The sequence below is a fragment of the Cyprinus carpio genome, chromosome A16, assembly GCF_018340385.1.
Source record: "Cyprinus carpio isolate SPL01 chromosome A16, ASM1834038v1, whole genome shotgun sequence".
NCBI classification, from domain to species: domain Eukaryota; kingdom Metazoa; phylum Chordata; class Actinopteri; order Cypriniformes; family Cyprinidae; genus Cyprinus; species Cyprinus carpio.
This window is the reverse complement of record NC_056587.1, coordinates 10,707,588-10,724,594: the sequence shown is the minus strand read 5'-3', so window position 1 is coordinate 10,724,594 and position 17,007 is coordinate 10,707,588. Positions and strand designations below refer to the sequence as shown.

At 36.7% G+C, this 17,007-nt stretch overlaps 1 protein-coding gene across 1 annotated transcript in view; it reads right to left on the bottom strand.

Annotated features, from left to right (window-relative positions):
- LOC109106312 (polypeptide N-acetylgalactosaminyltransferase 1-like) overlaps positions 1 to 17,007 on the bottom strand; it is a 92,337-nt gene that overhangs the window by 26,541 nt on the left and 48,789 nt on the right. The window contains exons 3-4 of the mRNA XM_042771904.1: positions 13,053 to 13,199; positions 10,681 to 10,849 (exon numbers count right to left, since the gene is read on the bottom strand). Coding sequence (XP_042627838.1) covers positions 10,681 to 10,849; positions 13,053 to 13,197 — 314 coding nt within the window. The 5' untranslated portion in view covers positions 13,198 to 13,199. The remainder of the gene's footprint in view (positions 1 to 10,680; positions 10,850 to 13,052; positions 13,200 to 17,007) is intronic.

Below are 17,007 nucleotides of genomic sequence, written 5' to 3'. Positions count from 1 at the left end.
CAGACCAAAAGTTTGGAAACAATACTATTTTTAATGTTTTTGAAATAAGTTTCTTCTGCTCATCAAGCCTGCATTTATTTGATGAAAAATACAGAAAAAACAGTAATATTGTGAAATATTATTACAACTTAAAATAATAGTTTTCTATTTGAATATACTTTAAAAAATAATTTATTCCTGTGATGCAAAGCTGAATTTTCAGCATCATTACTCCAGCCTTCAGTGTCACATGTAACATCCAGTCTATCACATGATCATTTAGAAATCATTCTAATATTCTGATTTATTATGAGTGTTGGAAACAGTTTTGCTGTCTAATATATTTGATGAATAAAAGGTTAAAAAGAACTGCATTTATTCAAAATAAAAAAAACATTTCTAATAATCTATATTCTAATAATATATTTTCTTTACTATCACTTTTTATCAATTTAACACATCCTTGCTGAATAAAAGTATTAATTTTATTTAAAAAAAAGAAAGAAAAAAAATTACTGACCCCAAATTACTGACCAGTAGTGTATATTGTTATTACAAAATATTTATATTTTAAAAACATAGCTTCTTTTTTCTTTTTTTTTACTTTTTATTCATCAAAGTATCCTAAAAAAGTATCACATGTTCTGAAAAAATATTAAGCAGCAGAACTGTTTCCAACTTTGATAATGAATCATCATATTAGAATGATTTCTAAAGGATCATGTGATAATGATCCTAAAAATTCAGCTTTGCATCACAGAAATAAATGATAATTTAAAGTATAATAAATTTAAAAACAATTATTTTAAATTTTAATAATATATCACAATATTACATTTTTTTTCTGTATTTTTGATCAAATAAATGCAGGCTTGATGAGCAGAAGAAAGTAATGTTTCCAAACTTTTGGTCTGTACTGTATATATATATATATATATATATATATATATATATATATATATATATATATATATATATATATATATATATATATATATATATATATAAAAAAACACACACACACTATATATATATATATATATATATATATATATATATATATATGTATATATATATATATATATATATGTATATATATATATAAATGAATACCAAAGACTTTTGCACTCTCTCTGTCTATATTATGAAAATTGGTAAATATAACAGTGAAATTCCCTAATAGTAATTCCAAATGGCAATAGCCTATGTTTCTCTATTCAAACATCAGCAGTCGAGTAAGTGCATTTATTCAGCGATCACAATCGCAAACAATACAGTTGAGGTCTCATGACAGAACACAGAGTGGTTGAGTAACACTTTCATTTTGATCGCTAAACTCCAGCTTAGTGTTTTCAGATCATCGTCGGCAGTTCTTCCGCAATGAGGAGTGAGCGCGTGCGTATGCTTGCCAGATTGCTTAAAATAAGCAAACACCGGACAGAAAATGTATCCTTGTAACCCCAAAGCTCTGATTCGGGGATTTAATCTATTGTTATCTGGAAACTGCTCTCATGAAAGCTCTCATAGTAGAGGCGTGTAGAGCAGTCCAAAGTTACATGTTCCTTTTTTGGACGTTCGCCACGTTCTTTTGGGAAAGTATGCTTGAATTTGAAATATTCAATATTCCCGATATTTTAAAAATTGACATCGTCCTCAAAATTATTTCCATATTATCGCTAATATTCGATATATCGCCCAGCCCTACTTTCAACCTATTTGCCATCACACACAATTAATTAAATGAAGGTGAGGGATTGTAGCCCATCATGTCCCTTCACTGCGGTAACACAGACCCTCCCGGCCCCATCTTTCTTAAGCTCATCATCCGGAAACACACAGACTGCTCTTTTTAAATTCATTAACCTGATGTCGACTCTCAGGACCCCAGACAATGGTTTAATTTGCAGCCGAGGCGTCTGATTGGTCAGCCCTGCTACCTGCTTGATTAAAAGGAAGCAAAGATTTTGCTCTCATTCCTTGGTGTCCGTTCTCCTAGATTTTCTGTCTCTCTATAAAAATCAATTTGGTAAAGCAGGGAGATCATGCATCCCTTCCCTCCAATCAGCACAGACACCATCAAAGTGTGAGTGAGCTGAGTGGGTGAGGTAGCATATGTCTAGCCATGGCTTTATATGTGTGTGTGTGTGTGTATGTGTGTGTGTGTGTGTTTGTGTGTGTGTGTGTGTGTGTGTGTGTGTGTGTGTGTGTGTGTGTGTGTGTGTGTGTGTGTTTGTGTTTGTGTTTGTGTGCATGTGTCTAAAAGCAAAGGCTGAATCAGCCTAAAATAGCTGCGACAATGTGGAAACAAATGGCTGATCAAAAGATGGAAGGAATCAAAGATGAAACACACACATGCTCCCACAAACCCTTTGAGACACTAGACACGCACAAAATCACATTTCTCAGGTCTTAGGAATAATTGGATATATTTGGTGCAATCAGAGAGAGACAAAAACAGCCGTAGGTCTGTAGAACTCTTCCATCTCACACACACACACACACACACACACACACAGACACACACACACAGACACACAAACATACACGCATTACTAGACTGGATTTTTTTTTTATCAGACTCCTCTGGCCAAATCTTGTTTAACTTCAGCACACAGAGAGAAAGAAAGAGAGATGCAGTGGAAGACAAAAGTAAGCTGTAGTTTTTCAGTCATTTACAGGACATCCTACTAGATTAAGTTAGTCCAATGATGCAGCTCACTGCGATTTTACACACATTTTCTGCTGTGTGTGTGTGTTTCGGAGGAATAATAGAGGACAGCCTTTCTCTTTTACTTTTCCTCTCCCTCTAAAGCGGAGATAACAGTCAGAGGACACACAGGATCGGTTAGTCATCAGTTCTCAAAGTCATCGTAATCTCAAACACACACATGCTAATTCCAAATCTCTCTGACCAGCGCCTTCATCATATTTAAGAAAAGAATCAAAACAGCCAATGAAAATACAAAAGCAATCAGCTGCTGTCACAGTTGGCTTCATAATCCAAAACAGACTACAAATGACAATTGTGGACTCAAGTCAACACTGGACTAATTTTTATGTTTTTATTAAGGCTGGGCAAGTTAACGCATTATCACATTAATTAATTAACGCCGACAATTATTTTATCGTGTATTCACACAGTTTATTGTTATTATTATTATTATTATTATTATGAAAGCCCGTTGCCATGGGTCACAGGAGGGGTGGGCGTTGATCAGTACTGGCTTGGGATGGGCGTCATCATGCGCCTCACTCAATGAGAGCATTTGGGGAGGGCCTAAGACTGCAGCAGCGTTCACATGAATGCTCCCGATAAAGTCAAACCACTGTTCCCTGTTATTTTTAACAGAAAAGAATGCAAAGTGCTCGTAATCACGACTTCATAAGTGGGAAATAGGAAGTTTCCGATAGCATGTGAAGACAGCAGAGAATCGCGCTTGCTCAGCACAGTGGAGTGGATCGTTTATTTAACTTTGTGGTTTAATATTTTGAGTCGTTTGGGATGCAGTGACACACGGCCCTCTCACAATATATATATATGTAATCATGCTGGTGGTTTATTGTTTTGAGTGATTTGGTGTGGTTTGAGATAAGGCTGTATGAATATAGTACCCGAACCCAACTGAACCGTGCTCTGGCCCACCATTTCAAACCGAGCCAGGAGTGGCTAAACGAACTCCGCCTGAGCGCAGCACAAAGCGATCACACTAGTGAAACGAACTGGGCTTTGGGGGTCAAACACGCTCAGGCATGGTCAAGATTACCTAGTGAGAGTACACCCTTATTCTCCCGCATCCCGCACACATGAGTTTATACCCACCCACGAAGCGACGAGAATATTTTTTGTTAGAATACAATTTTTCTCCTCTGTGTCTCTCCGCATCACTGTAGCACCATTTTGGAGAATATCTGCTGGATGCAAACTGCGTATGCACTTCTGTTTCAACTTTGACTCAAGGATACGTTTTGAACGAAAACAACGCATCCTTGCTTGCAATTATTGAATTGATATTAATACTAACACTGCCTCTTCTCGCATGTTTTTGTCTGCATTTTGCATTGTCTCCAAAACTCCAGTATATAAGTGCAAATTATTTATACATTAATCAATCTCATATTTCATTGTATTTATTTATTGTTCACTCTGTGCAGTCAATTATTTTCTCATCCAATGTTTTTAGAAGGCATGTCTCTCTTGACTTCTCAGAAACTTAAGCCAGTAAAAGCTACCTGAATCTGAGGGAAAGTAAAAGACACATAAAAAGAAAGGAAATATTGTGTTACTGTACCACAGTACAGCTCTCAACATCAAACTCAAACACACATACACACACACACACACACACAAGAAGGAGAAAAGGTCAGTATTGTTTCCAGCTGTGAGCTGTTCCCTCTATGTGACACACAACTATAAAAACAGTGTGTGTTGGCATGGTTGTGTAAATCTATGCTGGCTGTGAGTTTACAGTCTTGACCATATGCTTTTAATGGTTCTGTGCAACTTGCTAATTACAGAAATACAAGCCAAAAACATTTTGCTTGCCACACTGGGAAGGCAAACCAAAAACTCGTAAACAGAGACAAAAGAAACAAGAATAAAAAAGGCAAAACGAGAAATCAAGCAATGCACAATTTAGCTGACGAATCTCACAGTGATTATGTTAATCACATTGTTAAACAGTATGCAGAACAGCCAATCAGGCAATCAAGCACACTTTTGAACAGCTAATCATGTTATGAAGGTCAATATACAACAACAAATCTGGTTAAGGGGATCATATTCTACAGCAGGGATGTTCAATTAATGATCCAAAAATCCAAAAGGTCAAGCCTTTGCATTTCCTTCCCATTGGAGGTCTTCATACAGAGGACAATAGTTTGGAACAGTTATTAATTTCCTTGTGGACAACAGTAGTACTTCGAAAAAGTACTGTCAAAACAGCCATCAAAATTACTGGGGTCAAAACAGTGGTGTCAGAAAATATTCCCATTAAAAAATGTTTTCATCAGTCAAGCTGATGAATTAGATATGAATATTAAGATCAGCTGTTTAATTAGACTAGTAGTCTATTGTTATTGGAACTCCTTGCAGCATTCTAATTTTCTACAGTGTTCTAACAACAGTAGCAATCTTTCACCACCGTTTCCATGCTACGGTTGTTAAAATAACTCTGTCATCTGACTGAAGCTTTTTTTTAATCAGTAACAGGGTGCTTTATGTCTTCAGCAGCGAGAGAAACAATGCACATGCAGCAGAAATGGGGTAAAAGAAGTGTGTCTGAAGCTAGTTAAAAATTTAAGAGGAGCCAGCAGCCAAAGATCATTATAACCAACAACACTGAACACTTGTGATGTGTTCTGCTCTGTTGATTTCACATACAGCTTAATGTGACTGTTAAAACAGTAATGGTGCAACTGTTGTCTCGCGCAACTGGAACCAGACCAGTCAATCTTGTTTGATATTTAGTTTCATTAATTACTAAAGGGATACTCCACCCCAAAATGAAAATTTTGTCATTAATCACTTACCCCCATGTCGTTCCAAACCCATAAAAGCTTTGTTCGTCTTCGGAACACAATTTAAGATATTTTGATAAAAAGCATGAGGCCTGTGACTGTCCCATAGACTGCCAAGTAAATAGCAGTGTCAAGGTCCAGAAAAGGTATGAAAGTCGTTGACAGAATACTCCATCTGCTATCAGATGTGCAATCTGGGTTATATGAAGCGACAGGAACACTTTTTGTAAGCGAAGAAAACAATGTGTAAAGTGTTTTTTATGAAGTTACTTTGTCAATTTTTTTATGTGTGTATATCCATGTCAAGGTGTGTTTGTTTTGTTCTTATGATTCTTCAGCCGCGCCACAAGGATGCGCTGTTTTCTTTCAAATCAAAGCTAAATACACGTAGAAACAGCGCATCCTTGTGACAGTCACAGGCCTCCCGGTTTTCATCCAAAATATCTTAAATTGTTTTCCGAAGACGAACGAAGCTTTTACAGGTTTGGAACAACATGGGGGTAAGTGATTAATGACAAAATGTTCATTTTGGGGTGGAGTATCCCTTTAATATTGTGAATTTGCTTTTTATTTTTCCATTTTCATTTTAGCTGAAGTTTAGTCATTCAACTATTCAACTTTGTAATTTTTTTTATGTCTACACGTCTATATAGTTTAAATTGACTTATTATTAGTTTTACTTGTACTTATTAATACATCAAGTCTAACTAAATGAAAATGAGAAATGTTGACTTGGCAGCTAACGGAAATAAAATAAGTTTGCTTTCTTTTTCAGTTAACATACATTAAGTAATGAATATAGTTTTAGTTCATTATAATAAACCTGCTATGTTTTATAAAAAAATTGCTTGTTCGTTGAACTGTTTTAATCCGTGGTTTTAATAATGTCTACACAGCACATCAGATGTTTTCCAAGTCCGATTTCTAAATACCACAGTTTCAATGACAAAATGTGAAAACACAAACGTGAAACTCATTTATTGGCCTCATAAATCATCCAGATTTCAGTTTCCCGTTTTGCCAAGTTTTCAAGGATCGTGTCTCACACTGAGACTCATCTAGATGGCACAATATTGGGACAGTTTATGCAGGGGAGTGTTTGGGAAGAAACAGCCACAACCAGGCACAAATACATGAAGATGTTTGCGCTCTCTCTCTCTCTTTCTCTCTCTCTCTCACACACACACACACACACACACACATTTTCAGTAGCTTTCATCTCCACTTTCCTTTTTTGTTCTCGCCTAGTTATTCCACTTCCTTCCTTCCATAGAGATTGAGATATCTTACTTCTTTGATATCAGATCTCTCTCTCCAGCTCTCGCTCATCTTCCTTTGATATGCAATTTAGAGAAACAGAATAATGTATTCCATTTGACCCCATTCAGAGCAGCAAAACAGTAATTTAGTACACATCACACTCAGCACTTAAGCGCTATATATATGTGTGTGTGTATGTATGTGTGTGTGTGTGTGTGTGTGTGTGTGTGTGTGTGTGTGTGTGTGTAAGACAAGACAGAGAGCAGAAGGTCAGAGAAAACAGAGAGGTAACCGGGAAAAGGCTTATCTGCAGATGCAAAGTAAAGCATAATGGCATGTTTGAAGAGCGTTGCTAAGATACTGCCAAATCAGTCCAATCAGAATCTGATAATCAAACCAGAAGAAAAACGATACTTAAAGCCGAAGTGCTTCAGTTTTCCTTCCTCAGTTAATATATGCAGAGACAACAAGAAGTAAATGAACAATTGCTTGTGAATTATTTTATCAGAACACACAGCTAGTAGACTATACAGATGACAAGCTTATCTTGAGTGCGTGTGATTTTCTATACACACTCACTGGACCCCAACAGCCCAGATCCGACAAGACATGAATTTAACAAGATGCTGGACACCGTCTTGGTGCATGTCGACATGATCGCATCATGCGGGTTCTGCAGATTCGTTAGTGTGTGTGTGAGGAGAATGAATGAGGGAGAGAGGGAGGTGAGAAAATGGATCCTTCTTCCGCTCTTAAATGTTTTTGAGCTGTAGAGTCAACGAAACACGTCAGACCATGTGCTCTCTGAAAATCAGAGGCAAACAAACATGATGCTGCAGCATACACACCCACACTGCACATCCCCTACCTGCTCAAATTCTGTCACATCAACATAGAAAACCATGTGCAAACTTTAAAACAGTTATTTGACTCATTTCCTGGTTGAAACAAACTGGAATCAAATGCATCAGCTCAAAGGATGCATGTATTTAATCAAAAGTGACAGAAACAACATTCACAATGTTTCAAAATATTTCTATTTAAAATAAATGCAGTTCTTCTGAACTTTCTATTATTCATCAAAGAATTTATTAGTGTCCATGAAAACATTAAGCAGCACAACTGTTTTCAACATTGATAATAAGAATTTTTTTTCATGAGTGGCAAATCAGCATATTAGAATAATTTCTGAGGGATCATGTAACACTGAAGTCTAGAGTAAAGATGCTGAAAATTCAGCTTTGCATCACAGGAATAAATTACATTTTAAAGTACCCCTATTATGCCATTTTTGAAATAAGGTTCCTAATATTGTTTTGGGTGTTTTCTAAAAAAGGTTTACATGCATTCAAGGTCAAAAAAATGTCAACCACTGATTCTTTGCAGCCTCATCTTTTGGAAGTGAACATAAAATGAATTTACTTTCACAGCATAGGACACAACTTAGAACATAGGCGGGCATTATGCAAATGTGTTGCCCCATGACGTGTAGCCGTCACAGAAGTGGGATTCGAATTACTGATGGCTCGCTTTGGCTGCTGAGAGTTGATTCTTTCTTTTGGAAGACAATAATTTTATTGTGTACATTTGGATTTACAACTTTGCAGATCATTTACATTCACATACAGCTACATTACACACTGCATGAAAGGCAATATTCGAAATGGCACAATGGGGGCACTTTAAAATACATGAAAATAGTAAAATGTAATAATATTTCACAATATTACTTTTTCACTGTATTATTTATATACTTATATCTACAAGGGAAATATGAGCATTCTAAAACAAACAATGCTAACTGCTGTCTGAGAGATAGAAAAACTGACACCTGCATACACACACAGAGAGAGTCTCAGTTTGACAATAAATCTGTTAATATCAGATCATGTAAAACAAAAAGAAAGAGGTAGAGATTTGGCCCTACATAATTACAAAACTCATTAAACACCAATAGACCTGGCATTTTTATCAGACCTGCAGTTCTCTCCAGTGACCCAGTGATTTATCACTCCGCGAGGCACTGCCAGGATGCATATGCAAAGGATTTAGTTCATTAAACACACTTGACGTAATGCTTGACGTGCAGCTGTATGCGAGTGTGTGAATATTACGTCTGCTCCGAGACCCCGGGTGACATTATTGTCAGGGTGGAATACTTTCCATGGTCACGCCTTGAAAGAGAGAACATCCAGGGACTTATTAAAACCGTAAATATTCAAGGCAAGGCCTTTTGAAAGAATGTGTGTCCACTGTAGAGGGACAAACTCCACATTATTTAGTGCAGTGGGAACGGAGGGGCTGTTTGGAGCGATATCACACAGAACAAAAGAAGCGTCACAAATCCACGCACACACAAATGTCCTCTGCTTTCTCAAGGACGAATGTGACATCTTCTCTACACATCTCTCCTTTTCTCTGTCTCACCTCAGTGAACTTAATATTGCAAAGCATAACAGAAATTGAAGCTATATTACGTAGTGTGAAAAATCCACACACTCACTATCCACACAAGGTAATCTGACCTTTACAACACAAATATTAGCAGTTAATATTTGAAGTGGCAAACGTTTAGGATAGTAGGTGTTTAAAAAACACTTAGGGTGGATGATTGTGACACATCAAACAATTCACCACATACTACGCAGTTCACAGTCCATTGGCTTGTGCAAATGTAACTGAGTTTGGACATGACTGTGAAAAGGCTCACCAAAAACATGTTCTACAATATAAAATAGCTATTTAATTTTATTCAAATGTTCTGTAATACTTTTTATTTCCAGTGTTCTTGTTGCACATATTAGTATAATTAATTACGTAATTGTATGCTACTGTTCAAAAGTTAGATGTCGGTAAGATTTTCTTAAATGTTTCTGAAAGTCTCTTATGCTCACCAAGGCTGCATTAATTTAATCAGAAAAAATAGTAACATTGTGAAATATAATTCCAATTAATTAACATATGTATTTAATTACATTTGGATGAGCAGAAATTCATATCCCGTAACTCTGCAAAACAACAAACCATACAAACTCTGGTGTTTTACAACAAACTAATCTACATTTCAGACAATCTGCATGTAAAAAAAAAAATGTTGCTTATACATCGAACAGATGGTCACTTCCTGTCTAAGTTGACAGTTTGTGACACACCTGACTGTCAGAAAGTCTGTAAATCTTGAAGATGAATAATGAATTTCTCTACAAAACTATAATATTACACTGTGTAGTGTAGGAAAAGCAAGTAAAAAAAAAAAAAAAAAAAGCAATTAGTACAGTGTGCCCAAATGCGGCTTTATTTTCACATTTACAAAATCAAAGTTGGAAAACAGCTGAAAAGAGAGCAGACCACATTCTGCTTTAAGAAGAAGAGTTCAGCGCTTTCATTCTCACTCAAATTTCAACCAGTTTCCCCTCGACCCTCTGGTGTACTAAGTTTGTGCATTAACAAGTAACATGTTCTTAGTTAGAGTTAGATCATCACATTGTTGTGAAGGTGAAAGTTGTGGCTGTGACACTGTGTGTGTGAAGTTAGTTCATGACTGTGACTATGTAATTGACACACTCTTATCTTTTAATTGAAAATGTTTATTCTATTGCTTTGCTTCAAAAAGAGCTGAGAAAAAATCCTTCGCTGGTAATTCATCTGAGGGGCAGAAAATAAGCACATTTCACGGATCAATGTTTACATTTCACTTCCTGCCACATACAAATTTCACTCAGCAAAAAGCACACACACACACACACTCCACGATACGTCTATCATTTATACGATAAGTCAAACAGCCAAACACCGGCCCTCACAGCTCAATACCAAACCTCCATTTCAAAATGTTCATGTGGTCAGTTACAAGCCTAAAATTTATCTATTAAACAAAAACAAACTCACTTTAAAGGAAGCAATCATAAATGAGCAGACACTCACCCCTCGAGACGCACGTCCGGTAAAGATCGGTTGAGTGCAATCATCTCACTGGCCATCAGGTTAAACTGGTTTATCTTAAACATTTCCTTCATCCTCTCCTGTTGGTCTTTAGCGATGACCACTGGCTTTCCCATCTCCCCTGGGCCGTCATGAGGCCTTTGAACCACAACTGGAACACAAACACACATGGATTCGAGATTGTTCCCTTGGCTTTCGAATGAGTAAGTATGGGCGTTTTTCCAACTATGGCCAATTTTGGGCCTGGTGGACTTTTAGAAAATAAACCCATCATGCTCTCACTAGTTTATTTAATCTGTCCAAAAGTGGATATACACACATCACAGGAGAATTATGTTATTTTTGGCATTTTTAATGAAAACCCACAATACCACAGTAGCATTTCCACCACATCTCAAATGATGTCATGTGTCTTTCTACGGATATTTTGCACAGCTTACATTTTATGTAATACACATAATGAAAAATTACTGTCACACTTTTTGCAAAACTGGAATTGGCACAACAAAAAATATCCTGTTCCAAAGGGATATTTATGTTGATTTTTACATATCATGTTTCATATTTCATCTCAGTCATGCTCTTCAGTGACACTGTTCTCTCCTTACACAAACTAAAAAGAAAACAATGATCATAATATTTGTCCTAAAATTTTTCAGAATGGTGAAAATGCAACCACAAATGTGTAAAAGTACATAAAAAACTTTTATATAAATCCTGCCCACCGAAAATAATTTGTGGTCAAGATGTCTGTGCACAATTGTTTATTGTGCCGTGTGTGAGTGAAGTGTGTGTTTTTTTGTGGATTTTGTGTGAGTAGATAAGCACTGAGCTTTGATCATTAACTCAAAAAACATGCTTTGGTGCGATTAAGGTCAGATTTGCAACAGTGTGAGATTACATCTGCTCTAAGAGGCAAACTGCCTGTTTTTAAGCCTTGTGTCGCGCGTTTGCGTACACTGTATGTGTATGTACGGGTGAGCCGCATGCGTGTTGAGTGGGCAGGATTTAGCTGTTCAGACTGAGCACATTACAAGGCAACTTTGTCCTGTTTCCCTACTCAGCAAAATCCAATGACTTTCCTGAGGGATTCTGAAGGGTAAAAATCATATAATCATCACTAAAGACACAAGCACAACCAGCAGAAATGTGCTTTATTAATGTTGTGATCAGATTATTTTATGGCTATTGTTCTATGAGATGATGGCCAAAGTAAAGCAGCTTAGGAGTGACCAACGGAGAACAAACCGTGACCTGACCAGGGGGCTGGGGGGTCAGTTAGTGACAAAAGAAAGCTTTACGAGACCATATGCTTTCACACTGCATCACTATACACATACTTTTTCTCTGTGACTGTTCCTTTCGAATTCTAGATCTTCCTTCTGCACCTTTTTATAGTCTCTAAAGCAGTGGTTCCCAACTGGTTTTGCGTTCAGATTAATAGTTTACCTTTATATGGAGATTAATCACCATCATAAAATTGTTCAACTCATAAAAAGTAAACTAAAATGTCCTTAAAATCAAATATGGTCATTTATCATTATTACAATGGAATAAAACAGTCCATAGCATTTGACTGTGATTGGCATAAACTACATAAAAAATAGGAAGCATTTTCTTCTCCATTTATATGCTAAACTGAATTGATTTATTTGCATTTAGCTTTGCTTTCCACCTGCTGCCCATGACTACATCAGAACAGATCAGAATGGATCCACCAGTTGATAACCACTGCTCTAGATTTCTTCCATTCCAAATGAATTATATCCGTTAAAAATAATGTATTTATAGTAATTGTAAAAATGCTAAATTTATTTTTACAGGTAAGGTTCGGATTTCAGGTCAGTCAGCTTTTTATAAACTGTAAAAACAACACAAGTCTATTCCTATGTGTGTCCTTATTTTTATATTAAATGTGTGTATAATTTGTTTGTCGATTCTTGTGTTCACCAAATATTAAAAAAGACTGATTATATAAAAAGAGAATAAATAAAGGAAGGAAGGAAGGAAGAAAGAAAGGAAGAAAAAAGTAAAGATGTAAAAGAAAGAAAGAAAGAAAAACAAAACAGGGAAATCTGGCAAAACCTGTACTGAGAAGGCCACTTACAAATAATTTACCATTGTAACTTAAATTTTTTGTTAAATTATTACAATTATTGTTACATCAATATAACAATATAATATAAAAATTCTAAAATCTAAAATAGTTTGAAAGAGTTGAACATGAACACATTTTAGAAGTAAAATGGCCAAAATGTGTCTGTAATTGATGTGTTAAGGCATATTTATTATTTAACAAAAGTATGTGATAACTTCACGATATACAGCACAATTGTGTGTAGGCATGTACTCACTCTCTCTCCCCGGCAATCCTCTCTCTTTTTTGTCATCACATTTGTTGCATTCGCTGAAGTAGAGGAGGATGAACATGTCTAGCATCACCCACACTAGAGAGGTGGCCAGCACCACCTTACAGTACGCAAACTTCCTCATCTTCATACCTGAAACACACAAAACACACACAGGGTGTTACGCGCAAACACAGGTACAGGCAAACACTTGAAAAGCTGACGGTGATATTTCACACTTACAACCAGACACCGTGGGTTAAACTATCCAGAAGTCAGTTACACCATACTGTACACTAGGTGGTTTTTAACACCATACTCAAGAAATTCATATATTACATCTATACAAGCCTCAGAATTGTAAGAGTTTACCGTAGACATGCCCGCTACCTGAAAATGTTACAAACACAGACACTTTATCATCTTCACACCAAAATAATGCACTACAGGTTTTCCAAAGAGACCTTAGAGTGGACATATTCTCACATCCTTTCCCCTTAAGTCCAGGGACAAAGTAATGGTTTCTTGCACCAAAAAAAGCCTCTCCTACCATATATTTATGACATCTTTAAAGGGGTCATATGATGCGATTTCAATTTTTTCTTTCTCTTTGGAGTGTTACAAGCTATTGGTGTATAAAGAAGATCTGTAAAGTTGCAAAGACTAAAGTCTTAAATCCAAAAAGATATTCTTTATGAAAGTTAAGAGTCAACCACACCCTCCTAAAGCTCATTCTAACACGCCCCCACATGTCTATGTCACTATGTGGGAAGATTTGCATAACGCTGCCTAAATGTTCACGCAAAGAAAGAAGGCGTAACTTTGATTCTCACTGTTGCCACTGGTGCCATTTCGTGGAGAGTAGCCTACAATATCAGTGTCTGTTTCTATAAAGTGGGGCAGTTTCAACTTTGCAAGGACAGTCCGGCGCTTCTGACTCACAGCCTGTAAGTACGTTTTCATATGTAAAGGATTTGCCACTGACGATTCAAACATGAGTTTTGAGTAGTGTAGAGTAGAGCTTGTTGTTTGTCGTTTCTCCAATCACAAATGTAGACATGGTTTTATGTTTATATGGCGCGATACACAACGCAACTTGTAAAAAGACAGTATAAGTCATTATAATCTGTAATTATGTCCCCACTGGATGCAACAAATGCCTCATTTGTAATGGGTTTTATTGTCTCATCGTCCCGGGAGACGGCATCACAGTAGGGTAAGGGGTGTAAAATTTCCGTCACAGGCTTGAGGTATTCAGCCAATCACAACGCACTGGATAGCTGGCCAATCAGAGCACACCTCGCTTTTCAGAACAATGAGCCTTGTAAAAATCAACACCTTTCAGAAAGGTGGGGCATAGAGGAAAACAATAATGTACAGTATGTGGAAAATAATGTGGGGTTTTTTTACCTTAAACCACAAACACATTGCATTACACAAAATAATGTTCTTTTTAGCAACATCATATGACCCTTTTAAATGACCTCTGTTATGACTGGCTGAACTCTTTGCATGTGATATAAGGATCATCATCACCGCTAAATTACTAAACACTAAATAGCCTTCGAAATGTAAACATGGGCACATATAACACGACACAGTCGTGGCCTAATGGCTAGAGAGTCGGACTTATAACACAAAGGTCTCGGGTCTCAGTACGGCAGCAATTATAGATGAGGGAGTAAATGAACAGCGCTCTCTTCCACCTTCAATAGCCACGACTGAGGTGCCCTTGAGCAAGGCAGCAAACCCCCAATTGCTCCCTGGGCACTGCGTAGAAATGGCTTTCTACTGCTGTGTGTTCACTATTCACTGCTGTGTGTGTGCTTGGATGGCTTAAATGCAGAGCCCAAATTCCAAGTATGGGACACCACTTTCATGTCACTTTCACTTAAACATATATAAATGTATTCATGACAACATAATCATGAATTACCTATCTTTACAGCTTAATTTCTAAAAAAGGTCTTGGTGGACTGGATGGGAAGCTCTGCATTGTGAACATGAGTATTTCTCCATAGTACAAGAAGATATTTTTATATCAAAAGAGCAAGAAAATCCATCTCAAACACCTCAAGCAGTGAAAGGTGAATACTAATAAAAGACACTTGACTATAGTAGTCACACTATACCACATTAGCAGATAATTTAGTGATTATTCCAAAAACTATTCAAACAAAATCCCAGATTTGACCTTTGACCTAACAGAGGGTGAAAATTCCAATCTTTAACAGGGTTTCTTTAATCCAGCCATCTGCCTTCATTAATGAACTGGAAATGAATCTTTTATTAGCCAACTAGGAATGCAATGAGAAAATAGGAAAGATGAGGAAGACATGAAAGGGAAGGAAGGATGATGTTCCTATGGGAGGTGAGCAGCATGTGATGTGCTTTGATAAAGGAGAGGTCATTGTAACATAATTACACAGCATTACGGATCACACCCTGAGGCTCCAGTGAATCGTTATGAAATCAGACAAGCCCTAAAAACTCAAAACCAATTTGTAGAACATAATCCTTCACTACAAATACTTCATTCACCCTGAGCCCAGAGAGTAAACGTGTTTGTAAAAGTAGGGGATATAAACTACAGGTCCAAAAGGAAGCCGTTTCACCCAAAGCTCACCCCAAAAATGAATGTCATTCCAAATCTGTATGAAATTCTTCTGTGGAAGACAAGATACTTTGAAGAAGGTTTCAAATGTTTTTGTCATTGGGGTCTAAAATAACATTGAACACTGAATGGACAGAATAAACCACTGGCATTTTCAAAATATTGTCTTTTGTCATCTACAGAAGAAAGAACGCCATACAGGTTTGGAACAACATTTATATATTCCAGTCCATTACAGAGTCTTTGAGCAGGAGGCTGCCCAGCAGGCTGCAGTTGACAAAAAACAAACCTGAAAGCTGCTCCTCTGTGACTCCATCTCTCTCTCCAGAATGCAGTACTAAACTTCTGTCATTGTCCCCATCCAACTGTAGCCTACCTATAGAGTTCTTTAAAGTGTGTTTGTGTGTGTGTGCTCTGCATAAGGGTAGAGGGAATCTGCTTAGACAGCCATTTTAAAGGGAACAGCAAGCCATCAAAAGACAAAAACAAACATTCTTTGTATTTTCTGACCCACACAGGCATCAGGAATCACACACTTTCATATGATTCACAATATCACGAAAACACTCTTAGGAAACAGTGCCATTTGTGTAGCATGTGTCCCCATGACTTGCTAATTATATAATTAACAGTATAGTGAACTTTTCCTAGATCTAAGGCAAAATTAATGATACGTATAAATATTGTACATTAAAGTGTTTTTCTCTTTTTCATTGGAATATCATTACATTTATATCTCCCCTTTAAACCATTAAATTTTAATGGGTCATAAATGTTAAAAAATAAATAATTACACCAACATTTTCTTAAGTTACTATTGCCGCTTTGCAAGGCTTGAAAAAACACTGTATATGTGTCTCATGTTCACCAGGGCTGCATTTATATGATCAAATATACAGTAAAAACAATAATATTGAGGAAAATCATTACAATTTAAAATAACAGTTTTCTCTTTTAACATATTTTAAAATGCAATTTATAGGGCCCTATGATGTCCGTGATGCAGAAAACGCGGAATCCAGTCATAAAAATGGAATTCACAGTTTAGCGCGGAATGTCACGGATTTTGTCCAATTTTGAATGAATTAATCAAAAGTAGGTCATTACACTTAAATCAAATTGCGATATGGACTAGCATCTGTAACTATTAAGCCGCAAAAGTCTATTTAAATATGAATCCTGCATGTTCTGCGTGTCTCTGTTAATGAATGGCGCAGACGCGCAGTTTCATTTACAACACATATACTGAAGTGCGCGTGACACTCGCGGTGATTACAGCATCTGCTGTCTCACTAAATGAGGACGTTAACACATGAACAACATCGATTTGAAGACATTGAGACATTG